Genomic DNA, 27,588 nt, shown 5'->3' with positions numbered 1-27,588 from the left:
CTCAGGACTAAAATCTTCTCATCTAAAAATGAGATATACTAGAGGAAAGTAAAACTTCTAAGAACAGATTTCCCTTAATATTGTGTGACTGTGTTTGTACCATTACTAGAGGGATTGCTATGCAGTATTACGATACTTGAGATCATCTTCTTTATGTACAGAAATATGTGAAAATGGAAGAATTAAATCCAGTGGTGTCTCAATTTGTTTAGTTAAAACAATTTACTTACAAAATACACAATTTGTTTTCATTTACTTCATCTTCTAGTCTGAAGAGAACCAAATTATGTGGGAATTGATTGGGCCTAACAAAACACTGAAGAACCAGTCAGTTTGCTGGCAAGATGGTCGTGTCTTTGCAGATAATGAAAGCTGGATTGTAGATAGCTGCACCAAGTGCACCTGCCAGGTAAGGTTTTGGAAACAGTCGTCTTCTCTGTAGAAATGGATAGCAGATGTAATCCAGCTCAGCTGTACAGGTCAGGTCATATTTACTCAGATCTTGTCCTGGACTTACTGATATTTATAAAAAGTAGTCTCCATGTCCACAACAGCTAAAACAAATCAAAGAATTTCCACACACGAAACTTTCCCAGATGCCCACCTTCATTTACCTCTGTATGTAAGCATAAGTCAGTAAGTTGATTTCTTTGCTTGTAGGATTCTAAAATTGTGTGCCATCAAATCACCTGCCCAGCAGTCTCCTGTGCTGATCCATCTTTTGTTGAAGGTGAATGCTGCCCAGTCTGCTCTCACTGTGAGTATTTAACCAAAGAGAAAAATAGTCTTTGACGATATTTAAAATCATTAGTAGTGTTTTGGAAAAGTCAAAACAAGTAAGAGGCCAAGGCACGTAAGATCAAATATAAAACATTTATGTAAACAAAGATCAGATGAAATAACTTGGGTTCTTGAAGTTACCTTCTGGAAGAGTTGCTCTCTCTTCAGTGATTATGTTGGTTGCTTAGAATTAAGCTGATAACCTGCTTAGCTATTTTGGACACAAAAAAGTAGAAGCATCCTTCTCCCCATTCGTGTTTTCCAAGGCTGGACGTTCTGATTTTTGTTGTTTTGTAGTAGCACTGTCTCCTACTGTTTCTTTTCCATACTACCTAATTAAAACAGACTAACATGTTAGGACGTCTTCTTAACTCCTTATGGAGGATGTTTAAGTTTCAGACCAGAAGTTTTATGCAGTTTGATGCAATATTTATTGAGTGCAAATTATTTTTTCTCTCTACTGTCATTCTGTTACTCTGTTTTATTTCTTCTCTGTCATATATTCTCTTTTTGGTGTATTGCTTTATGTATAAATCTAGACTACCTGGACAGTGTGCTCCACATTTGTGACAGCATCACAGACCATGAATTAGACTTTGGACTGACAGTAGTTTTAAGAACTTCACTAATTAATTGACTTCAGTGTGGGTTCATTATGTTTCACTTTGTGCCAGACAGGTCTGTTACAGAAGAAAATGGTTACTCAGAAGTTCTAAATAAAAATGCATTGTAATATACTTGGAAGATTTTTTCCCCATTCAGAGCATCAGGCATATTCTTACAATGAGCTCTTAATCATGTTCACTGTTATCTAGTGTTCAAAGGTGGGGCCACATCTGATCATACTGACCTATCTTCTGAAGTCAAAGGCAGCTGGGACTTGAGTCTTTGGCTCAGTCCATTCTAGAGATAAAATATTCTTCCTCTAGAGATCAGTACCTTGTGCAAACACACTGCACGCAAGTTCATAAGGATTCAGGATTCTTATCTGAACTAACCTCTCATTATATTAAATCATAATTCCCTAACTTCAGTGGCAGCCTGGGAAAGCAAAAGTGGAAATGGAGAGATCTAAATGATGAAGTCCATATTCTACAAAAAAAGAGAAGTGAAAATCTTCTGAATAGGATAATAGAGCAACTTTTGAAACTAAACACTTTTTCTTACCTTTTGCTCTGCAGCTGATGACAGTGAGGAAGGCTGGTCACCGTGGTCAGATTGGACAAAGTGCTCGGTTACCTGTGGCTCTGGGACTCAGATGCGAGGAAGGTCATGTGATGTCACCAGGAGTGCATGTACAGGTCCGCACATCCAGACAAGGATGTGCAGCTTTAAGAAATGTGACCATCGAAGTAAGTAATAAAATTTCTCTCTTTTTAAAAGTTTTTTTGGACAAGCAAAACCAAACTTAGACAGGACAGTATGTACTTAAACATTCATATATGCATAGTTAAAGTAGCTATGTTTAGATTCCATCATCTTCCCCCTTTCATATAATCATGCCTTTTCCTGGCAATTTAATGGGTATGTTCATTTTGGGCTCAGTTCTGTTAAACAAAAAGATAGTGAGTGATCCTTTCTTCAGCATTATGAACTGGAGTCTCTTGTTCGAATTTAGTTTAGAAACAAAAATCATGATATACGGGGCCACATTTAGATCTACCATTCATTCATGGTTATTGGCCCATTCCATTAGTTTAGTTGTGTTTAGGAATGCAATAATCATGGAAGACTTTTGCAAAATATCAAACTGCTTTTATATTTAAGGCACTTAGAGGGATCATACTCCAGAAGTGTAGTTAATGCTATTGCAGGTACCTGCTATATTGAGGCTAATATAGTACCCATGACAGTATCTAACAGCTGAAGATGCTAGATGTCCAAATGTACATTTTAAACAAGTGTTTGTTTCACTGAAATGAGTTATTTTTTATGTTAAATATCTAACATCAATTTTAGTCATATGTTGGTCACTGAAATTCCTAAGAAAGCTTTACTTGAATGCCTGAGCTGGCATGCTGGGCTTTGTAAATGACAGTGATGGGAAAGGGATTGGACATACATCAGATGTAGTGAGAGGCTCATTAGAAGGTTAACTTCACAAGTGAGTTTTTACTAGAGCTGCAAATGGGCTATTTCCTTGAGTTTTGCACTTTTCTCTGACAGTACGTCAAGATGGTGGCTGGAGTCACTGGTCTCCCTGGTCTTCCTGTTCAGTTACTTGTGGAGTAGGAAATATCACCCGCATCCGCCTCTGCAATTCTCCTATTCCCCAGATGGGTGGGAAAAACTGTGTAGGAAATGGGCGTGAAACAGAGAAGTGTGAGAAGGTGCCATGTCCAGGTATGTCTGTGGTCTTGAATCAAAAATGATACAATAATATTCCAGCTGAATTTCTTCTTTATTCAGATCTAAATTACAGTGATTTTCTGTAACAGAAAATTTAATTTTGGCTTATGAGTTAAATAGTACAAAAGGGTGCTTTGAAAATGAAGACAGCAATGCAGTCAGAGATTTTGTAAATGTTCCAAGCTATACTTTGGCTTTAAATAGTAAGAGTTTGAGAAATTTTCATTTTAGCAATTTATCTCTGCATATCCAAAAAACCCCCACTTTCTATCTAAAAGGAAGCTGTCACTGTACTTGTTAAGAACAGACACAGTCCCCCAATAGTCAGGCTTCTTTGAAAGTATGCATACATATTTTACACGTAGTCACCACATTCAGTTGTTATTATAATTCTTTCTTACTCATCCACACTTTTAAACCTTTTTAGAGACCATTCATTCCACTAATTTTCGCTTTTCTTTCATGTCATTTTTCCTCACTTTTTTCTCTTTGTATATCTACCTTCAGTCCTTCCTTTCTTCAGCCTTTCCTTTCTACGAACAGGATATGAGCTTGAAACTGATGTCAGGCTTCAAACCCAATAGTATTTGAATAGCTAAAAACACTTCATCTATTTTTTGATCTATCTATGCATGTGAAGTTAGTGAAAGTTTATTTAGTTAAGGACGCACACTATTGTCCTTATGTTTTTGGTTTTTATCAGTACCAAGCACAAACAATTTGATTCAAAGATGTTTGTATTTCAAGAAAATTCAGAATTGATGACAACAGGATCAGTAGATTTTTACCAATATAAAGCATGCAGAAGCATCATTGAAATTAATTATTTATACTGAATCAAGAAGTACTATTGAAGATACACTGATGAATGTATTACAAAACAAGAATAATAGTTGCAACCTTACTGAGCATAAACCCTACTGTTGCTGTAAAAAAAACCCATAGATCTCATATTTGACTTGGCAGAACTTTTATCCTGTGGTCACACCTTGCTTTCTGTACAAAGTGAAAACTTAGCAGGGAGCTTTGAAGGCATCATACTGGTTCTGATCAACTTAAATAGAAATACACCATGCCAGTTGGCATGGCATGCTGTCTTTATTTATTGGCCAAAAAATGCCTATAAAGCAGTTGGGTATTTTTCATTTGTTTGTTTGTTTCTGAAGTATTGCTATCTCAGTGCAAAACTCTGCCAGCATCTTTCTATGTACATAGTGAGAAACTGTCTCGAATTTCTCCAGGGATCTGAAGAAAGGGTTGTTGTCATTGGCACCAAATGTTGTCCCCGCTATATTGCCTGTGATGCTCTTCTCTTCTGCATCTCTTAGTGAATGGCCAGTGGGGTCCTTGGTCTCCGTGGTCTGCCTGCACTGTTACCTGTGGAGGAGGAATTCGGGAGAGGTCTCGCCTCTGTAACAGTCCAGAGCCACAGTATGGAGGAAAGCCATGTGTGGGAGATACCAAGCAACATGATATGTGCAATAAGAAGGATTGCCCAATTGGTTGGTATTTAGTCATTCGTTATTCAGTCTGAATAGTTATTGATGCTGTTATTTTTATAACAGGCAATTATGAATTGACACTACAGAAATCCACTAATTATACCTTTGTTTCAGTACAGGACATTTAACTATTTTGGGTGCTGTTTAGTGGAATTTTATATATATTCTTAATACTGACTTTTCTTGAGCAAGTGTTCATTTCTACAATAGGAATTCAATATGCTCTAGTGTATTCAGCTGGATGTAGCAATCTGTAGTCTTTTCATATTAAATCAATAGTATATTAAATGCACTTAATAACCCTATTTCTAAGGGTTTTTGTAAGAGTCTGTTGCATCAGGTGTCATTTAAGCTAGTGAACAGAGAATATCTGTTTCTTAAATTAAGTTTTAAATGCATTTTATGCTCCTTACTTAATTTACACTTTTGTGTGTCTTTGCCAGATGGGTGTTTGTCAAATCCTTGTTTTCCTGGAGCAGAATGCAGCAGTTACCCAGATGGGTCTTGGTCATGTGGGCCATGCCCAGCAGGATACCTTGGCAATGGTACTGTCTGTGAGGATCTTGATGAGGTATGGACTTGTTTCCATTAACATTAGGAAATCACCATGACATTTTCATTATCTAGGAATTACACAGACATCTAATTGTTTTTCTCTTTCTTTCCTTACCTGCAGTGTATAGCTGTGTCAGATGTCTGCTTTAAAGTGAATCAGGTCCATCGCTGTGTTAACACAAATCCAGGTTTCCACTGCTTGCCATGTCCTCCACGCTATAAAGGAAGTCAACCTTATGGAGTAGGGCTGGAAGTTGCCAAGACGGAGAAGCAAGTAAGTGATGTTGAAGAGAATTTAATGGCTTTGAAACTGAGTAATTCTCAACTGAATATATCTGTTAATGACAGCATATGATAAACTTGAATACCAGACAAAAAGAACCTGAGATAGATAACTGCTGTTCCAGAGTATTTTTGATTTGAGTAACAAAACACTGAATTTGGGGTTGGACTTTTTAAGGATTTTGTTTTCTCTAGACATCTGCACAGTTTCACCAAATGAGTTTAAAATTCCAGGAGCAAACATTTCCCTCCTTTGCACTTCTTTCACTGGGGTGTGTATACCTATTCTGGAGATTGGAAACTAAAGAATTAGGATTGTCTTCATAACTGTACCACCGTTAATGTCGATGTCATCAGACATATATGTCTGACATTCTCACTCCCTCAATTCCATTGGGCCAAAGCCTGTCAGTGGTGAAAGACAGTAAGAAGAGGAAGTGACATTGAAGACTGCAGTTAGACAGACGAAACAAAAACATTAAAATGGATATGATGGGATACCTTCTCTTTGTTACTGTTGAATCAGTCTGTGGTTCACTCAACGTATGAAGTCTACATGTGAAACATCTGTGTAAGATTCACAGATACTGCCAAGAAAATAAGCAAAGTGATAGGAAAGAGGTAACAAAAACTTACTGGAGGTGAATATGAGAATTCCTTAGGGTCTCTTTGATTTAAGAAAATAAAAGCCCTTGCATACTGTTAGACAGAACACTAAAGGAAAGAGATGAGAACTGTCTACTTTCTGTCACAGTTCATTTCTGGGGATTAACGACATCTGGAAGAAGGCAGATAGAGTTCGGAAAGTGTTAATCACTTTAATTGCTTTTTTAATAATGTCCACATTTTCCTGTGGTTTTTTTTTAAATTATTTTCATTGTACACATTTGCTGGAGTTGTGAACTGACAGAGCAGTATGATTTACTAATCGCAATTAAAACAAAATTGCTGTCTTCAGGCCTCTAAATAACTGACTTGATTTTGACAAAGGTGAGGCACACACAGCTGGCTGTGAATATCAAACTTCATTGAATATGCTCTATCTTTTATAGGTCTGTGAACCTGAGAATCCATGCAAGGACAAGACACACAGCTGCCATAAGTCTGCCGAGTGCATCTATCTGGGCCATTTCAGTGATCCAATGTACAAATGTGAATGTAGGACAGGTTATGCTGGTGATGGACGCATCTGTGGTGAGGATTCGGATTTGGATGGCTGGCCTAATAATAACTTGGTCTGTGCTGCTAATGCAACATACCACTGTGTGAAGGTAAGTGAAAAAGGTTGATAAAATGCCATGTGATAACAATATTTTCTTTGTCCTAAACAATTGTGAGTAATGCTTTTAATTCATGAAGTCGGTGGTTGCTTTTGTTGACTTTTGACTGTTACAGCATGTTCATTTTCTAGGAGATGCTGTGAAATGTGTATTCACTTAATCCAGTGAGATCTAGTAAGGGATTCTCAAAATTAAATCAGGAGTCCTCTGCTTTGGATTTCTTCCTACTCAGAAAACGCGGAAGACTGGGATGCTTGTGAATAGAGTTAGCACACTGAGCAGGAGTTGCCTAAAGCATGGGCATGGAGCACACAGCTAGTGAACACCAAACAGGAATCTCTGGACCCCAGGTTGTTGTGAAATCTCACCTGCAAGGCTTTTAACAAGACACAGCCACGTAAGGGCTACACTTCGAAATCCTTTCTTGAACTGCCCCTTCCTTTTAAAGAGTTAAGCATACCACACTCTGTGAAGACTGGATTCAAAGCGTGAGATAATTTTTGACAATAGGACTGTAAGAGAGGAATGCAGATGAATAATTGGACAGAAGAGTTCCCCCTATTGCAAAATCTCAGGGGGAGAGGATGGGAGATTCAGCCTCTTTCACCCTTCAGAGATGTGAAGTCTCAACTCTCACCCTCCCCTAGAGAATGACCTGCCTGCCACCACTGGCTCTGCACCTAGATCTTTTGCAGCTGTGCAACTGTAGTGAAAAATGAAATATTACTACACCAAGGAGAAAATAAGCAGCAGGGAGCCTAAAAATGGTGGCATGTAGGTTTAGCAATGCATGCCCATTGTGGTACGTTCCTTGGTTCCTCTTTCTCCATGTTAAAGCGATCTATCTCTAAACCCTCACAAAGTTCTAGCACAATAACTTTTGCTTTAAAAATGAGGAAAGGAATGCAAAAATGAATGTGTTCTAGCCCACTACGGTGGTTAAAACAAATACAGAGCAAGAGACTAGGAAAGTTTGAAATTGGACTCTTTGAGAGAATACGTTACTCATATAATCCACTTGAAGATGTGAATCTGGACTTTATCAGCCGAAGAGTTTCAGGTATGGATGGAAATTTGAGCCCAAAATGTTGATCTTCCGCACTGTAGCTGGTGTCTGTTTATTGTGGATTCAGCCAATTTGGCTATTGCAGTTCATACATCCTTTTTTTTTGGTTCCTGTCATCAGAATCTGCAACATGTTGACCCATGATGTGACACAAAGGATTAGCTTTTATTAAATCCAACATGCTGAACCCATTCAGAAAAAACCCTGTTTCCAAATATTGACTCATGTTTTCTATATTATGTGTGTTGATCTCATAGACACAAGTACCTCATTTAAGGGGACGCCTCCAACCTCCCCAAAAATACCACATTTTTCAGGTTCTTATATATCCTTAAATATAAAGATGTATAAATATCCTAGTTGAGTACTTTGATTTTAAAAAAGCTTTTTTCCTTGAGCTGATGATGATTGAAAATTAACTTACCATCTTGATTAATTTGTTTCATAATTTCAGATTTTTTTTTTTATCACTGGTAAGCAGTGTTGAGCTGGACAGTTAAGACTGTTCACAGATATTTGGTAAAAATTTTGGGGGTTTGGTAATTATCACAGATTTTCCAGTTCTCTTTTTCTTAAATTATCTATTCTGTTAGAACCACCGAGATTGAAAACAGGACTAGCAATCTTCTTATAATATTAATCTTTTAGAGTATGTGTTACAAAGAAGACATTTCTGCAATTTATTGGCAGATTCAGTTTTGGGCTGAGGTATATCTGGAATGTGAGTAAAAATGAGAAAAATGATGTGGTTTTCTAAGTGTATTTACTCATAGCAAGTGGTAGAATTGCAATCCATTTTAACTGATTTCATTATTTTAAAAAGAAATGCATTTTAAAAGTTGAGCAAGCTATTTTACTTAGTTTTTTCAGTATATCATAAGACTTGCTCATTTAAAATAGTCATTCTTTACAAAACTGATAAAAATAAAGAGATTTTGGTTTCAAAGCCATGGGAGTGCAAAGTTACTGTTTCGCAGAACAGTATAAAGACACTTTTTTCAAAACTCTTTCTTACAGTGTTCCCCTTCATTGCTGTGTACTACTCCATTCCAGTAACTTTCCATATGAACAGCTATTTCTGAAGACCTTCTCCTGGCTTTTATCTTTATTTTTCTGGCAACCAAACCTGCACATTTTTTATGTAATCTTCAAGCATATTTCAGGAATTATCTATAAAAAGTTGATGTAAGAGTGCATGTCTGTGCATGTGGTGTGTATGTTCTGTGTTAGTTTCTTCTAAAATTTACTGGAAACATCATTTTAATAGGACCTGAGAAATAGAATGATTTGCAGATGCTTATCAATTACTTTACAATATGAAAACAGCAAATGAACTACTATCTCTGGCAGCAAACAAACAGGCACTTTAAAAAGTGTTTGTGACTGATTGCTTTTGTTTTATAGTCTCTGGTGTACCATATCTACTCTTCTGCCCAGGCAAGTTATTCTGACATAATGTAAACATAATGTATTGATTATTTATTTTGGCTAGGATAACTGCCCCCTTCTACCTAACTCTGGCCAAGAAGACTTTGATAAAGATGGTAAAGGAGATGCCTGTGATGAGGATGACGACAATGATGGTGTTGAAGATGACAAAGTAAGATGTGTGTCTATCTGTAATACATTTGGCCTAAACATCTGGTTTTAAGGAAAACCATTACAATAGATGTGAACTTTACTGTTCAGAGCTTCAGCTGAGTTATTCTGCACTGAAAGATATGTAGTGCAGAGTAAATCTGTGTTCAGTCAAAGGAGAGGAGCACTGTGCAGAGCAAAGCAGCCTGGGGAACCTGGGGATGAATTATGTTTTCTGTATCAGATTTGAGTTCAGTTATGTACATGAAAACAGTTTAATGGAAAGTGGCATTGGATTTTTTATGTTGTAATGGGAGAATGACAGATCTATTGTATTTGAAAAGCTGGTAAGTGTTATATATGAGATGTGTTAGAAACATGTTATGATGAATAAAAATAAACACAGCCAGCATCAAGGGGAAATGACGGGAGGAAAATACCTAGCCTGGTTCATACTTTTCTTCAGATTTTCTCAGAAGACTAAAATTCAATTACCTGCAGAGCCTAAAAGATAGCCAGTAAATCTAAAACTGTTGTTCTTGTATATCCAGAAAAAAGACAGAGGCGCTTCCAGAGTGGGCTTCACTCCGACTTTTCTGAGTGAAAATGACTCATCCTCTCAGTGAGGATGAGTGAATTGGTTTTAGAATTTTACTGTTCCTCTTTGTTCCCTTCAGAAGGAACCTAGATGCTCTAGAGTTTCAGATGGTTAAAGCTGGCTTAGAGTTATGCTCATGGGTTCTCTATTTGGAATATTAGAAAAAAAAATCCAAAGAATAATTTGATAAAGTGATATGATAAAGTATGTATTTTTTTAAAATTGTAGCCAGAACTTCTTTTGTGAGCAGTATAAAATTTTGATTTGCCTCTATATCTTGTCATTGATTATATAAAATGTATTCCTGGGGAATTTTAAATATTGTGCTAAAAAAAAATATTTTCTAGTAATTTTTTTTTGTGTTAGCAGAGAAAAAGTAATTTAAAGACTTATTCTTTATGACCTCTCTCAAATTCAATGATGCTGATGTAGCCCTCATTCCCACTGCTTTGATTTGATTTTGTTCTTTGCTTTTCACGCTGAATAGTTTCTTGTGCCTGTGCAAAAGAGCATCTGTAATTTGGGGATTTGTGAAACATAAGCATTCTTCTTCTGACAGAGTTTGAAATTATAGACTAAACTGATAGGAAATTTTCACAAGTCCATTAAAAGGAATGGTCTCAGGGAAAAAATATTTTTGGTAAATGAGAGTATTTAATTTTAATTTTTATAAAGCTTTTAAAACTTTATTATCATGTGCAGAAGAACACAACCAACAAAAAAGTCAATGCTTGTTTAAATGGAAAAATCAAAATATGTGATATGAAATTGAAAATACTGACACTACTTTGTTCCAAAAAAAGTCAGAATAACAGTTCTAGTTGTCTTTTTTTGTGTTCCAAAAATTATAAAATGCAGCTAAATTTGGCCTGATGTTGCAACATATTCTGATTTTTTTTTTTTAAAGACATGTACCAGTGATGCACCTTTATTTAAGTATCTGAGTACAGATCCAGTTTAAAATCCCTGTTGCTCTCCTTGTGAGATATGGAGCACAATTAACATGCTTTGTGCAAAACCACAAAACCAGACAGTGAGCCAGGCTGTCCACATGCCATTCTGTTACCACCAAGATCTTCAGTGTAGGTACAGCTTGTCCATTGAAAAAATAATGGGTTAATATTCTGACTCTTGACCTCTGTTGAAGATGAACAGGAGAGTTACCACTTCATCATATTCTCTCATGAGTTGTGATTTATATTGGGGAATCTTCTTTCTTTTTACTAGGACAATTGCCCTCTTCTGTTCAACCCTCGTCAGTTTGATTATGACAAGGATGAAGTTGGTGACCGTTGTGATAACTGCCCCTATGTGCACAACCCCGCTCAGATTGACACAGATAATAATGGGGAGGGTGACTCATGTGCTGTGGATATTGACGGAGATGGTATGCTTTCAGTTTTGAGAATTGAATACTGTTCCAAAAGTGCACTTTGCTTTATGTCCAGTAAGATTGACTACCTGCTTTTATACATGGAATAAAATTGTGTCTAGCAGTTCAAAAACGCGGGGTAAAAAAGAGAAGACTGAGGTTCATCTGTCCTGTGTAGTATATTTGCCCATATAGTCCCTAAATGACTATAAAGGATATTGTTGAAGAATAAATCACAGCAAGTCTTTTATCAGTGTAGTCTTAAAAAAAAAATAAAAAAAATCTTTCATTTGTCTGTGTTTCAAAGTAATCAGGGTCTAATATAACACTTCTGTTGACTTTTCATTTTCCTTTGAGGGAGGGATAAGAACATCAGAACATTCATGTGCTTAAGACAATATCCATAGGAAAGTAATCAACTTTTCTATGAATGTATGCAAAGCTCACAGGAATCCAAATACACATGTTTTGTATGTCTTAAAATATTATTAAAGGTATTTATTTCATCTACCTTTTCATACCTATATGACCCTAATTTGATGAGAATTAAAAAGGGAGAAAAACATTTAAATATCTCTCAAAAATCATATCCCTGCAGCATTTAAAGTGTATGAGAATCCATAAATACTAAAAGTTGAAGAAATCTAGTTTTGAGTTTCCTTCAGTAATGTTTTAAACTTTTGGATGCTTATCTGACTTCAGCTTCTGAACATTTTCTTCTTCTGATCATCAGGGTCATAATAGTATTGATGGTAGTTCTGCATTTGAAGAAAAATGTAATCATATTGTTATTGGCTGAAAGGTTACACAAATATCCAGGGACCATATAAAATAGGAAAGGGTCCTTGTATCTTTTCCAGACAGATATACCATTATGTGTTCATTTCTTTTAATCTTACTATAATTCTGAAGGAGAGCGTTGGTTTTTTAATAAAGTTTCCAGAGGAAGAGCAGTTTCTTTTGAAACTTTGGCATGCTATGCAATAAATGATGAACATGTTCTGGTAAAATTAAATTATTTAATGCTGAGACAGCTGAACGTTAATACAGTTGTTACTATACAAAACTTCAGAAATTCAAACCTGATATAGCTATGCATTCTATGCCATTTCTTAGAGTATGGGCAAAAAACCCAAAACAAATTATTTAAAATTTTTGTCTGTCATTCTTTAAAAAAGGAGTAAATTCTTAAGACATAATGAGCCCTTACTCTAGGAAAATTCATTAGAAAAATACATATAGAAGACTTTATCATAGCAATAAAAATGGAGTTAATACCATAATTTTTCTTTATAATATGTCCTAACTGTTTCGCGTTGTAGTAATGATGTAGGAATCAGAAAGCCTATGAACCCCTTAAGAGCCTTACTTCTTTACTGATGAGTCCTATAGTTTATGGCTGTCTATGTTGGATGTTACATAATTCTGATTTCTTCAATTTTTTGTTGGTTTTTTTTTTTCCTCATAGACATTTTTAATGAACGAGATAATTGTCCTTATGTCTATAACACAGACCAGAGTGATACAGATGGTGACGGAGTTGGTGATCAGTGTGATAATTGTCCATTGATGCATAATCCAGACCAGGTAAATGATGAAAACAGTTTCCTTAATGGTAACGTCAGAAAAAGGGCAGAGAAAAGAGCACAGGAATTGCTATCAGTCCTTGTTTACTGGACAGCTGAAGAGGTGGATCTATGTTGCTCACTTTCACATCTCAGGCTGTGAGATCTCTTAGTATCAGATGAAAGGGAAGTAGGGTGATGATACCTTCATTCCATCTGCAACACTTCGGTGAACTGTTTTCTTCCCCTATGGCAAGTGAGTACAGCTTCAGGGCTGCATTTGTCATGCCTGAGTGTTTTGGTCCATGTGCAGATAAGTAACATCACATACACAGAAGCAATCAGAAAATGTGCTGCCCATACTGACACCACCCTGTCATCTCTAGAATGGCAACAGTGAAAACTGTCAAAGCCCTGCCCTGGAAATATCTTGGGGACCAGATCTTGTCTTGTCTAGAAGAATTAAGTAGCCACCCTAGTTTGAAATTATGTTCGTGCTTTAGGCATGGTTGTCATTGTGGTATCACTTGTCTACGGAAGTCCTTGAAGAGAAGTGTTGAGCAGTTAAGTATCAGGCTGTAGTTCTGTGTTTAATAAAAATAACAAAATTACTCTTTACAATTTTTTTGGGGTAGACTGATGCAGACAATGACCTTGTTGGTGACCAGTGTGACAATAATGAGGACATAGATGAAGATGGTCACCAGAACAACCAGGATAACTGCCCTTACATCCCCAATGCTAACCAGGCTGACCATGATCAAGATGGTAAAGGTGATGCCTGTGATCCTGATGATGACAATGATGGTGTCCCAGATGACAGGGACAACTGTCGCCTCAGATACAACCCTGAGCAGGAGGACTCAGATGGTAAGAACAAGATCATATGAATTTCATTTAGTTCTTAGTATCCAATTTTGATCTTGGAATATTAATATCTGGTGAAGATAAAGACTTCAGATCAAACTGAGCTGCTTTTGCTATTTTAGACACCACAGACTTCAGTGGAACTGAACTGGCCAGCTTGGTCCAGGGTTAGGGCGTTAGGAATCGTCTTTGACAGGAGATCAAATATGCACAAATTATAGAAGAACACCTTTAACAAAGTCATGTTAATTTTTAACTATTTTTGTAAAAAAGACTCCTGAGCAGCTTTTCTCAAATTTCCCGCATAGGTTGCTTTAAGTTACTTTATGGATGGATGTGTCAGTGTTAAAAAAATGGATACATAATTGTTCTTTTTTCCAGTTCTGTGGTAAAGTGTTGCTGGTTACTCTCAAACAGTCCTTCTCTATGCTTGGCATTATTTAAATAATGAAACAGTGACAGTTTCACTTTCATGAATTTAATTTAGAAAATAGTTATTATCCTTTGAAAACTACAAAATATGTTTATGAGTAATGGCCCTTGCAATAAATACAAGTGAGCAATTTCTCTTCGAAGTTATACAGCTAGAGTAATTCCATGGTTATGCTGTTGAAAGTGAAAGCAGAATTTAGTATCTGCACAATACAGTTTTACATACATTTAGAAAGATAAAATACTGAGCCCTGACTGATTTCCTGGTAAGACAGCTGCTGGCAGTAGGTAGTTTCTCATTGGTAGTCAGTAGTAGTTCTTAAATTATTTAACCTTTCAGTCCTGTAATATATATCTGGAATATCTTCGTACTTGCCAGACTCTGGAATAGCCCCTTTATTTCATAAATCCAGAATAAAGGTGACCCCAAGCTGAGATAGTTTGTTACAGTCATCTGTCACCTGGATCTTGTAAGGAAGACTACATTTATGTATGGATTAACAATTCACAAAAAACATATATTTAATTGGTTTTGCCAGCTCATCACTGTCATTAGTGGCAGGTCCAACAAGTCTTGGAAAAGGGGTAAGTAAAGCCAAAAATTACTCCCACGCTCTTGAAGATGTGAGCTGTAGCATATGAAGATGAGACTGTGGAGAGAGCTGTTCAATGTGACTGGGTAAACAAACACTTTATAACTTTCCTTGACAGGGAATCAATGTTGTCAGCAGCAGCTCACTACCAAATGAACATCAGCTGGACTTTCAGTGAATAATTAGATTCTTCTGTGAATTATCTCTGTGATTTGGCAAAGGAAACAAGATAGGAAATTCATTCCCTTTTCTCCAATAAGTACTAAGACAAACAGGTGGAGGAGCACACAGCTGGTCAGGATTTGGAGTTCTCCATGGCAGATATCCAGGGTGAAAAATGGGACCATTTTATCATGTATCTGAACTGCAGAAAGTCTTTGAGATATTAGATGCTTCAGCTGTCTCTAACTGCTCTTTTCTTTTTGGCTCTTGCCTGAAACTCATTCTGCTTTCTCTTTGAAAGCTCCATACTTGGGTAATGCTGTGTTAGTTAGTCACGGTAATGGAGCTTTCCGTTTTTCTGTGAAGCATCTACTAGTAGGCCAATATGGAATGAGCTCCATCATTGCTATTTCCCATTTTGTTAATTCCCATGTTCTTAGAGCTCAGCTACATGCTCAGCTACATGAGGATAGAAACAGAATTAGCTGACAGTACCACTTTTACATTACTACCCAGTGCAATATCCAGTGGTTTCTGTTGTAAAAGTTGGAGCCATTTGCGAATTTGTTTCCATACTTGTCTAGCCAAGTTTTTCTGCCTTATTTTCTAGTCTTTGTACTTTTGTATGCCTTGCAATAACAGTGGCATTGGCAATGAGATATTTTTTTATAGATGCCTCCTTTCACTGCCTGCTGTTTGAGGCAAGTGACATCTGGTTTCCATCAATAGTACAGGTAAATTAAGAAAGGAAATAATTAGTAGGTTTTTTAAGATATTGAGTGTAGTAAAAACGTTGAACAGAAGCACAACTGTAGATTAGCTGTATGGATGTATTTTTTGGTTCTCTAAAAAACTTGTTGCAATTCATGTAACAAAACTTAATTTTTTCATTCCTCCGAGGTTAGTCCTATTGGATATAGTGCTGCGTTCTTTTCTCATACATTTTTCTGAAACACTGTATTTTTTATAAGTCAAATTGTTTTACCTATGAGTGAAAGAGCAACCAAACCTCTATACATATTTTACTGCAACATTCTCCTCACTTTCTTCTGAAATAAAGGTGACACTTTTGCAATCTGAAGCACCTTAGATAGTTTGTTGCAGAAAGAATCTTGAGACAGTGATAAAAGAGTCTGAAAAAAATTTAATATGATCAACAATATATAAAGATGTAGTAATGTGTGGAAAGATAAAGATTTTAATGCTATTGTTTGAATTAATTTGCACAGCATATATTAAAATGTGGTTTTGTATCCACATCCAGGACAAATCAAACTGAAAATGCAATGCAGAAATTAGTGACCTATATTGACATAGCAAATATCCAACTTTTCCCACCCTAATTCCAAAGTGGTGTACAAACTAGTCTGGATAAATTGCTAAAAGTTGCATTTGCTTATTCACATTGCTTACAGGTGATGGCAGAGGTGATATTTGCAAAGATGACTTTGACAATGACAATGTTCCAGATATTTATGATGTATGCCCTGAAAACAATGCCATCAGTGAAACTGATTTCAGAAAGTTCCAGATGGTCCCCCTGGACCCCAAGGGAACAGCTCAGATTGATCCCAACTGGGTTATTCGCCACCAAGGGAAGGAACTGGTGCAGACCGCAAACTCTGATCCTGGAATAGCTGTAGGTGAGTATCAGATGTCAGTCATCATCTTTGGAAAAGTAACAAGTGATCCTGTGATAAGGAAAGGGAAAAAAAGATAGATAAATGCACTTTTTGCAAACTTTGGACTAAGCACAAGGACAGTGCATATGCCCTAAGTAAAAACAGCTCAATGCTGTTTGCGTTTGTTGTCCACTCATCTCATCACTGACTGTAACATTCATAATATACACAGCTGAAAAAATTATTTCTCTCCAGAAGTCTCCCTGTGATAGGTGGGCAAGTGTAATTACCTCTTCTTCTATAGGTAAAGAAACTGAGAAAGGCTGTTTACCGCTCCTGCCAAAATTCAAGATGTAGCTGGGACTCTTGGATGTGGAGAACTGGATACAGGATTGTAACTCAATGGTTTGTCTCTTTTGTACTCTCCCAGGCTACGATGAGTTCAGCTCTGTTGACTTCAGTGGGACATTCTATGTTAACACAGACCGCGATGATGACTATGCTGGCTTTGTGTTTGGTTACCAGTCCAGCAGTCGGTTTTATGTTCTGATGTGGAAGCAAGTCACTCAGACCTACTGGGAGGACAAACCCACCAGGGCTTATGGCTATTCTGGTGTGTCACTCAAAGTAGTGAATTCAACAACTGGTACTGGTGAACACTTACGAAATGCTCTCTGGCACACAGGAAACACCCCTGGACAGGTGAGAGATTTAAAACCTCAGGCCAACAGTGCATGACTAATATTTGAAAAATAAGGGAGCTGTCTCAAAAAGAATTTCCTTTCAGACCTCAATTTTTTGCAGATGTTTATCAGCTTTTCTTCAATTCCCATATTAGTAGTGTCAATAATAACAAAGAATACTGCATGTACATAAGGAAGATGAGATGATCAAAAGGAAAGGAGTGAGAGGTCTCAGTTATCCACAAATCCTTTGTTACTTCTGTATTGGCACTTGCTTCTTTGGTGTTCCAGCTTGTTTGACTTATACATGGTTTAGAGTACAGTAACCAATGACAGAAAAGGAGAAAAAAAATTAGAGAGAAAAACTGCTGCTGTTCCAAATAATGTCCAGCCGTGGAAGGAACTTTTGCCATTTGGAAATGAAATTAGTGGGGACTCACATATGGATAGGAATTGATCGTGGACCATGACTGAATGTGAGTCACAGGCAGTAACATCTGTGCAAGCTGCAGTCCCTCTCCCTCATTGAAGACACTTGTACAGATAGAAAAAATAGAATCAAGTCTGTCAGCATGGGTGTGTATTTGCAAACCTGAAGGACTTCATAAGGGAAGTCAGGTTCAATGCTGTAGTGGTCTTCAGTGACTCTTAGCTATGGAACTGCAGATGAGTAAATGACCACCAGTTTAAGACAGAACTTTCCATTACTCTGACTCTAAAAAGAAGTCTTCTGATCATAGTGTCAAATACTAAACTCTGTTTTCAGTTTCATGCTCTGCAAAAAATAAGCTTTGGCTTCATGTACAGTTAATATAGTGGCTGTACAGCTAGTGGAACATGGTCTGTTTCTACTAAGGCATTTTTATTCCTACTGTAGGTGCGTACTTTGTGGCATGATCCCAAGAACATTGGCTGGAAAGATTATACGGCTTACAGGTGGCATTTGATTCATAGGCCTAAAACAGGACTAATAAAGTAAGAAATATTTCTGCATCTCTATATTTTCTAGTAACAAAACTTTTGTCTCTGTTGATATAAAAACTATGTTATCAGTTTCTTTGTTAGTTCTGATAATTGTGATACTTGTGACAGTTTGGGGGACATTTTGTTGTCTTCAGAATAAGTTATTTTACTTTTCATGTCTGTTTAATTTAGTCTGGATTGTTAAATATTTACATCAGCTAAATACTCTTAAGTTAAAAAGCTTTCTCAATAGCTTTTCTGTAAAGATACCAAAAATTCCCCAGCAAAACTCAAAGCAAGATTAGAACATGAGATTGCTCTCCAGCCTCTGGAATTTCAGTGAATGAAATTAATTAGAAACATTAGCATCGCCACAGGGAAGACGACCAACAGCCTGTCTACTTCGGCATCCTGTCTCCTGTAGTGTCTTATACAAGACACTGCAGAAGTGGCCATGAGCACATCTGTAATGCACACAACAAGGAACTATGGCATATGACTTTCTTTAGAGCCCAGCTGTTTATCTGATGTTGCTAAGATTAAGCATTAACTGTCCATGTCAGTTTTATCTTCTACTAACTACTGGAACTGTAAAGAACATTTTTCGTGGGACAGAGTCAGACCTTACTTCTAAAGGTTTCTTTGTGCTTATGAGCAGGGGTTTTTCATTTGTCTGTGAAAGACAAAGTGTAGACAAATTTGGATAGACTGCTACCTGTTTACTGGAAAGAGCTTCTTTATGCATCAAATTCTTGCAGTGCAAAGCATTGACTGATACAGGTCAAAAGGAAACTTGATTCATGTTACTGTTACCTGTAACTTCCTTTGCAGGATCTATGTAGTGTCAGACAAAGCATGATTTCATTGGTATCTCATTAGATTAATCTAGCACGACAAATTCTGTGGTCCAGGGCATTAAATTCCTTCATTTAACTTCAGGGTGTTGTTATAGAAAATAAATGAATTATTTTCCTAATGTGGTCATGAAACAATTTTATTTATACAGAAATATCAATTTCATATGAACATGATTAGAGCTATGTAATTTTTTTGGTGGGATGAATATTAAACTCTTCCCATTAAACTGTTTGGGTTCTTGATATTTTGAGAAGTATATTAAACCCATCCTTCCTTTTTACTGTTCTTTTTACCGTCCTTTAAAATACTGATTTCAGGGAGCAGTTTCATACTTGTCTTTGTGCACCTCACAGGAAATAAAACACTTCAAGACAGAGCAAGTGCTGGGAATATATTTTTGCCTAAGCAGAAATCTGTCCCTAACCCCTGAGTTATAAGAAACCGCTCAAGTGTTTTCATCCTTTTGCGAAGGCATTTTGCTGTGTATAACTAATGTACTGTTGACTGAAGCAGGATCATAATCCCTCCCTCCAGAGACTGCTCTAATTAACAAACTACAGAGTAACTTCATTTGGCCAAGAGGCTGAGAGCCTAAGAACCTTGACAGTTTCAAGGTCTCCCATGAAAAGTGGAGAATCCAAGTTCAAAGAAATGCAGTCTCTCTGATAGAGAAGGAAGTGAAGAGATGTCTTTAGAGGTCTTTTGTCTCTAGGGAGGATGCCTGAAATGCTAAAAAGAAAAAGAGAGAGAGAGGGGAAAAAAATCAAATTCTCCTTCTTTTCCAGTTTATTATTAGTCTAGCTATTTGTATCCAAATCCGTCCAGCTTTCATTAAGCTCTTAAAATGTCTGAAATTGAGATTCAGCATGTCTCCAATTAATTTTTTGTTTGACTTTAAATGGTTCTTCCAATTTCTGATGTTGGCCCTTGCACTAAAGATAAATAAATAAGGCATTCACACAGCTGTAAAGACAGCTTTGCTCAGTGATGTGACAAGGCCATGTGCTAACCTCTGAGTTCACAGGGACAGGGGCTTATCAGTGAATTCTAGTACATGACATAGTTCATTCCAGGAGACACGAATGTTCTAAATAAAGAACTGGGAAATATTTTGCAGATGGTGTGCATAAAATTACTTCTGGAACAGCCCACTCTTTCTGATAAATGTGTTATGGCTGCCAGCCAGGTGGGTGTGAGAGAGAGATAAGAAGTGATTTCTACAATTAAGTTGGGTTTTCTGGTGCTTTGTTAAAATTAATTCTGTTTCAGTTCATAGGGACTGTTACCAGCTCTTACACTAGACACTGCATTATCCTCCTTGTCTAATTTAAAATATGTTCTTTACAGAGTTTTAGTGTATGAAGGGAAACAAGTCATGGTGGATTCTGGACCGATCTATGACACAACCTTTGCTGGTGGACGATTAGGTCTTTTTGTCTTCTCTCAAGAGATGGTCTATTTCTCTGACCTCAAGTATGAATGCAGAGGTTAGTTACAGAAAATGTCTGAAAAATGCTGAAGCCTTTAATAACTTGATGAGCAAACACAAAATGTGGAAATGAAAAGTATCCTCCAGTTACTGAAAGCAATCTGTAATATCATAGCATGGCGTAAACCTTGATTTGTTGAAATGGCATGAATACCCCTTGCCCTTATAGTAAACTCAATTTGAATAGTAAAACCCAGATGTTTAATACTATCCACATGGAAAAAATGAGGTAAAAATCTCTGAGAGAGAACAGTGCTTAGAATTCTCTCTGCATATGCACTGTCCTCTGTATTCTATTTCAGAGTGTTCTGTAGGCAGAGCGCTACTTCTGGATTACCCCTTTTACAAGAGACATAAAGGAGAGAGCAGATATCTTTAATGAACACATCTGTCTCTAGTGCCTTGTCTGAAATGTTCTGGAATTCAGAAAATGCTTTCCCAGATTTTCTTATATATTATTTTTATATACATTTAGATGCATAGCTGCACATACATGTGTGTGTCTCTCTTTCTATATATATAGACATATATGTATTTTTATATAAACATCCTCCCATTTGTAGGAAAATTCAGAACAGAAAGTATTGTGCTGCATCTCTATAGCGTACCGTAGTGGAGCTCTGTTCTTGTGTGAATGACTTCCTAACCAAAAAAAAAAGCCCAACCACAATTAATATCTTTTTTCCCATTTCTTTCAGATGCTTGAGCAATGGTTGCTGCATTACCAGCAAAGTACTGTAGATGCTATGCAACCTAGACACCTCAGTACATCCTTGTACTCCCAGTTTCTGTTTGTGTACCTTCTGCCCTCTCACCAGGTACCTCCCTGCTGCCAGGAGTGCTTCAGCCACCCCTCCAACCAAGTGCCTTCTCATAACCAGGACTAATGAAACCTAAACGTGAACGTCCAACCCACCACTGAAGCAAAAGCAGATTGATACATTAGAACACTTTTGTAGAGTGAAAACTTAGCAAAACCTGTTTGTTTGTTTATGTGTCTTTTTTAAAGAATGACGTTTACATATAAAAATGTAATTACTTAATGTATTTATATATATGGAGAAAAAGAGGGGGGGTGATAATTATCAGTCATTGTGTTTAAGTGAGGAAAAATGTGTTTGAATTTTTTGGGTATATGGTTGACACTTCCTTGCTCTACTCTGGACTGGACTTTAGTAACACAAAGCCTCTGGGTGTAATTTTAGCAAAGTAATGGTGGGCCACACCAACAGTGAAAATTGCTTTGGATATTACAGTAAAAATCAATTTTAAACATTTCTTGATTCAAAAAGGGGTTTAACCAATGAGGATGCTCTTGATAACATCCATTAAAATTACAGGTGGTAGAATTGTCAAATTTGTAACTCAGAGCATTCTCAAGTAGAGGCTTAATTCAGGCCAAATGGAATTGAACTAGAAACTCTCATGTGAAAGGGAAGAGTGATTCATTTAAACATCCAAAGCTATCACTATTGTTTGACTTTCAAAAAATTACTTTCATTTGCTCTGTTTTCATTATATTTTGCATTACCTTGTAATAAAGAACATACCATGACTATGTGGAGCAAAATGAACCAGAACCACTTTTCCACCTCTGCTGCAAAAAGCACTTTGACATCCTGAATCCTGATGTGGGTTTTTGAAAAGGTGGCAACGCCACTATTACTTAATTTGGTAACATGAATTTAAGGTTCCATTTATAAATATTTTGTTAGTATTTATTATGATTATCACATGGAGCTACCTTCTCTGATAATTTATTTTAAGCATGTCATATAATGCACCAGTAATACATTCACAAATAATGATATTTTAAAGCTATTTTTGAAAGCATATCACAATATGTAGATATTGTCAAAGCATGGCCTACACTTAAGTATAGTTTCATGGTTTATAGTCATGTATACTTTAAAGTTAAATGAATAATAAGGAATTTACAAATGGAACCTTAATATATATCCAGTTACCCTGATTTTAATATTTTTGTATTGTTACCTATGTCTGCTGTATATAGAACTTCTTAAATAACACTGAAGGGATACCAGTGTTTATTCTAAACAGATACAACATTTACTCAGATATACAGTAGTATAGACATGTTTAACATTTTTGTTTTGTTTTGTTTAAGTTGTACGAGCTTTGTTCACAAAAAAAAATGCACGCTGGTGTAATTTTATTCATAGATGAGTTAAGTAATGGAAGAATACAGTACCTCTGCCGCCTTCTATGGCACAGTGAGCTAAATGTTGAATCAACTTTTTCTCCCTTGAAATAGATTTTGTTGCTACATTCATTAGAAAGGAATCAACAGTTGCTGGCTTTATTGCACATTTTGTAGTATTCATATTATCAAATTTTTTTTAATTTTATTTTTGATTTTGATTGAGTTGGGCTTTTTTTCCCCCAAATCTTCTTTATGAGGTTTTTAAATATTTCAGTTTCTTTTGGTGTTTCAAGTGGCATCCCCAAGTTCCAAGCAGAAGGTAGTGTGACTTCATTAAATGTAATGAGTAATAGTTGTGTAGGGTTTTTGTTTTGTCAGAGAGAGACATCAGTGTGGGGATGAAGATGTTAATATTTGGACTGTATCATAATTTTCCTATTCTGTGTAAATTATTTATGATTTTTTTTATTTCATTTTTTTCCTTGCGAGTGTGTCAGAGAGTGAGAGTGATGAAATTTCCTTTTGTTTTGCCAAAGATTGTAAATAATTATTTATTTGTTTACATGGACGGAACTTTATCGATTAACGTCCTGATTCATTTAGCCAGATCCTCATTTTTTATATATATATATATATTAAGAAATTAATAATAGGAAATAAACTGTAAAAAGGTTTTATAAACCAAAATCTCTTTACCTTTTTTATAGTTAAAATGTTTTTTTAAAGAAAATATACCATTCTCCAAAGCCCTCACTTAAGCTTCTTGCCTTTCTGTAAGCCAGTTCATTTCAAGCAAACCAGTAAATCTGTTGCTTTGTTACAAATCACCAGTGTCTTCTAAGTTGTAAGCAGCAGGTTTCTCAGTATCTCTGACAAGACATCATTCCCCATGAAGTCTTTATCTGGCAAACTATCACAAATTTTATTTATAGCATTGTTACTGAGAAATATTGATCCTGCTTCTCTGTATTTGTCTTGGCCGATGTGTTTGAACAAATATATCTCATTCTGTGATTGCTGCTTCTGAGGGTCCCATCTAAGTCATTGGGATTCATTGGTGTGAATGGGGATTGCCTTCCAGCTGGAGATATTCAGGAATGAGTGAGTCATTATAAACCAAACAGAATAAAATATAAGAAAAAATTCTTAACACGAGAGATCTTTCCTACACGTATAAACTGCTTGCAGGGAGGGGAATTTGAATGCAATTAGGAAAAGTAAGGATGCCCAGCATGTCAAAATGCAAATTTTGGGGTATGGACACAAGTTCTAACTTTTCTTGGCCTTACACATATCCCAGCTATTTGGTTTCCTTGGCTTTTTGTTCCTCTATGAGTACTTGGAACATTATACAAGAAAGCCATGTAGTCTTCAGTACAATTTTTTATGAATCCTTTAAACCAAAACAAATGTTCATTCATGTAAAGAAGTGCAAGATCATCAATGATTAACGTTATTCACAGAGCGATCAAGAACTTGTTATCCACTTTCTCAACAGCTTTTTTAAAACTGATATGAATCTACAAGAGAGTTATGAGCATGGACACTTAGTTATGATTCTAAGGGAAAATATTTCTTGACGGCAACCAAAGAAAACCCCGCAAAACTAAACACAGGGACATAAAATGACTGGAAATGTGTGGAAATATAACAGCAGCATTTCAGTACTAGTACAGGGTCTCTCAGAAAAACAGGGAGGGACGGACCAAAAAAAATATGCTGTGAATGAGCAGGTTCGCTATAGCAGTGGCATCCTCTGACCTGTGTCAGTTCTTCTAACTACTTTTTTTTAAGTCTTTTGAAGATATTTAGGTGTATTTGCGTAATCTGGGGAAAATACATATTTAAACATTTTGCGGTGTCTGCACTTCTGGTTACCAGAGAGATATGGATATGGAAGAAGAAGGTCTGAAATCTCTGAGGAGAGGCTGTTTTTTCTCACAAGGGGAAAATGAGTAGAGCAGGTGTGGATTCTGCCACTCACTCATGAGTGATACTAGGCAAAACTTTTTTAATTTTTTTCATTTGCCTGAGCATCAGGCTCCCATCTACTAAAGGTCAGTGGTAAATTTCTTCCCCTTTAAAATGCTTTTGATATGTTTTACGTATCTTACTGTTTCTGGGCCAACCATAAAACCAGGAAATACTGAAATCCTGAAATCCCCTGGAAGTTAAGTTCTGATGAGACTTCTTGACAATTTTTAAAATATGGATGTTTTGGATAAACTTTGGATAAATCACTGACTTCTGAAAAGTTAAGCTGAACTCACAGCATTTAAGGATTTGTCCATTATAAGAGTAATGCATCTGCCATAATTTCTTCCAGAAAGGAAGGAAAAAATTCTACCCAAGTATTATACCTGTGATTTCACACATCAGGCAGCCCAAATATTAGCATCATGAATGCTGACATCTGTGTCTGCTGCTTGCTAGCTACACAATGGGGGCAGGAGCTGAACAGACTATCATAGTGGGCCAAACCTTCATCTTGGTTGGCTCACTGGGAGTTTTACTACGGAGTTGAGTGATAGCTGGATGAGATTCAGGGTTCGGCTTGTCCTGCAGACTTCCATAGAGGAGGAGCTATAATGTTTGTATGAGAACATCTGCTCTCTAAAGCCATTTGAAGAAAATATATAACTATGTAATAACTTGGCACCACATTGTTTCCATTGTGGAGAGGACCACCCCTGTAGATCAGGAAGGGAGACTTCGAAGAAAAAGAAACCTGGAGCTGATGAAAACAAAGGTTCTTCTAATCCATTATCCTTCTTCTTGAAATCTACCAGTACCAAATTCACAAGAGGAAGGTGTCAAATATTTATCATTAAAAATGATACATTAGCACTCCAAGAAGGGAGACATCATTCTTAGCCCCAGCAGTTAATGGGTGGGTTCTGCCTTTGTGCCTGCGTGACCTTTTTTACACTCATATAACTGCAAATATTTTTATTCATATAAATATCTCAGATATTTAATCCCACTTCTCCACCTATTGAGAACTCTGGAGATTGATTATATACTATACACGGCACAAATTTCCTTTTACCGATTTCAGATCTGTTACTGTTTAATTTCATTGACAGGCTTTATTTCTCACAGACTTTGGAAAGGAATGAGTAGTACATATTTCATTATAAAATTGCATGTTAGAAAAATAATATTCTACTTTGCTTTTACTGCTTGTGTGCATATGTCTATAGCAGGTTCATGCAGCACATTAAAGGTAGAAAAAGTTACTCTGCTTGATAAAAAGATCAACTGCTATGTTGTTGAAATTCTGTTCTGGTACAGACCATGTTTTTGGCTTTCTCCAAGTCTCAGTTTAGCTCTTGTGCAGATGAGTTGGACAGATCTTTCACAACCTTTTCTCCTGTCAATTGTTGTTGATCATTATCTGTTCTTGATATTTTTAGAGCTAAATGTGAATATGTTTGGTGTTGCTCCTTTAGAAGCAAGTGAATCATCACAGTCTACAACTTCCTTGTGAGGAGAAGAGGAGAGGCAGGCACTGATCTCTTCTCTGTGGTGACGAGTGAAAGAACGCAAGGGACACAACCCAGTTGTGTCAGGGGATATTTAGGTTGGATATTAGAAAGAGGTTCTTCACTCAGAGGGTGGTTGAGGGCTGAAACAGGCTCCTCAGGGAAGTGATCACAGCACTGTGACTCTGTCAAACCTGACAGAGTTCAAGAAGTGTTTGGATGATTCTGTCAGTCACATGATGTAACTCTCAGGGATGGTCCTGCGCAGGGCTAAGGGTTGGACTCAATCCTTGTGGGTCCCTTCCAACCTGGCATATTCTTTGATTCTGTGAATTTCTTTTCAGACACCTGCTTACATTCCTGGGCTCTTTTCAGCACTGCTAAATGCACCAGTCTATGGAAGCTGGAGGGCTGCATTGCAAATCACGCTTCAAATCTTAGGAACAGCTGTAATAAGGTATCTCGTAATTTACAGATTGTTTTTAGTCATTGAGATTACCTAGTCTTTTGGTAACTTCTAGCAGATATAGTTTTTACACCCCCTCTGTAAGCTGATTTTCTCTCTTTAAATAATGTTGACAGAAAAAAGAAGAGAGAGGATGGCAAGCTGCAGGCACTGTCAGCAGCTGCAATGGATATTTTTTGACCAATGCTTTTTTATACATGTGAAGGAAATGAAACTTAATGTATTCAATTTCATGCAAGGCAGATTTCTCTCACTCTTCTGATTGATCATTCAATCTAGTTTTCTTCCTGGATTTGCTCTGCTGCCTTCTTGTAAGTAGGAACAACCTCCAGTAGAAAGACGTTGTTAAGACATTCCTTGGTGGTGAAACTGGAGTACTTAAGAGTTGGAACATGAAGCCCAAGCAAATTAGTCTGTCCTGATTTATGAAGATTCGGCTGCAGTGTCTAGAATTTTGCAGTCAGAAGTGAAGGACCACCCATCTGGCTGTGGATGTAATCCAGTGGGTTTTACTACATGCAGTAGCTCAGCCTGAAGAAATGGCAATAGTGTCTCAAGCTGAAACCAGTGACACTTGGAAGATCACTTGCTTTCTCAAGTGAGATTAAGTTCCAAAGATATTGGCAATTACTGTTCTAGAGAAGAGTAGTTCTCCATTTAAAGAGAAAAGTTCCAATGTTTGTAAAGGAACAGGAGGAAAACCAAACATTGTTAAGATTTGCACAGTTTTCAGTTAAATGGAGCATACACAAGCAGTAAAATGGCAAGAAACCACATTCTTTTTTTGTTCTTTTTCTTCTTTGAAAGTCTTCTTTTTAAGTCATTAAAAGAAAGACAGAAATAAAGAGTCGCTTCTCTTCCAGATTTTTCATTAATA

General features: G+C 36.7%; 1 protein-coding gene across 3 annotated transcripts in view; it reads left to right on the top strand.

Moving 5' to 3' along the window:
* The window catches only part of THBS2 (thrombospondin 2), a 34,263-nt gene extending 10,484 nt beyond the window's left edge, over positions 1-23,779 (top strand). For all 3 annotated transcript variants that reach the window (XM_027634059.1, XM_027634058.1, XM_027634060.1), the window contains exons 6-22: positions 269-409; positions 661-757; positions 1,962-2,132; positions 2,947-3,123; positions 4,458-4,631; positions 5,075-5,202; positions 5,308-5,460; positions 6,521-6,739; positions 9,307-9,414; positions 11,218-11,377; positions 12,831-12,949; positions 13,563-13,797; positions 16,397-16,624; positions 17,034-17,305; positions 18,164-18,261; positions 20,455-20,594; positions 21,295-23,779. In XM_027634059.1, coding sequence (XP_027489860.1) covers positions 269-409; positions 661-757; positions 1,962-2,132; positions 2,947-3,123; positions 4,458-4,631; positions 5,075-5,202; positions 5,308-5,460; positions 6,521-6,739; positions 9,307-9,414; positions 11,218-11,377; positions 12,831-12,949; positions 13,563-13,797; positions 16,397-16,624; positions 17,034-17,305; positions 18,164-18,261; positions 20,455-20,594; positions 21,295-21,302 — 2,628 coding nt within the window. In that variant the 3' untranslated portion in view covers positions 21,303-23,779. The remainder of the gene's footprint in view (positions 1-268; positions 410-660; positions 758-1,961; positions 2,133-2,946; positions 3,124-4,457; positions 4,632-5,074; positions 5,203-5,307; positions 5,461-6,520; positions 6,740-9,306; positions 9,415-11,217; positions 11,378-12,830; positions 12,950-13,562; positions 13,798-16,396; positions 16,625-17,033; positions 17,306-18,163; positions 18,262-20,454; positions 20,595-21,294) is intronic.
* Positions 23,780-27,588: the final 3,809 nt, after the last annotated feature.

Source organism: Corapipo altera, unplaced genomic scaffold (genome assembly GCF_003945725.1).
Source record: "Corapipo altera isolate COAL_440 unplaced genomic scaffold, ASM394572v1 2b, whole genome shotgun sequence".
Taxonomy (NCBI): Eukaryota; Metazoa; Chordata; class Aves; order Passeriformes; family Pipridae; genus Corapipo; species Corapipo altera.
This window is presented reverse-complemented; position numbering and strand designations above follow the sequence as displayed.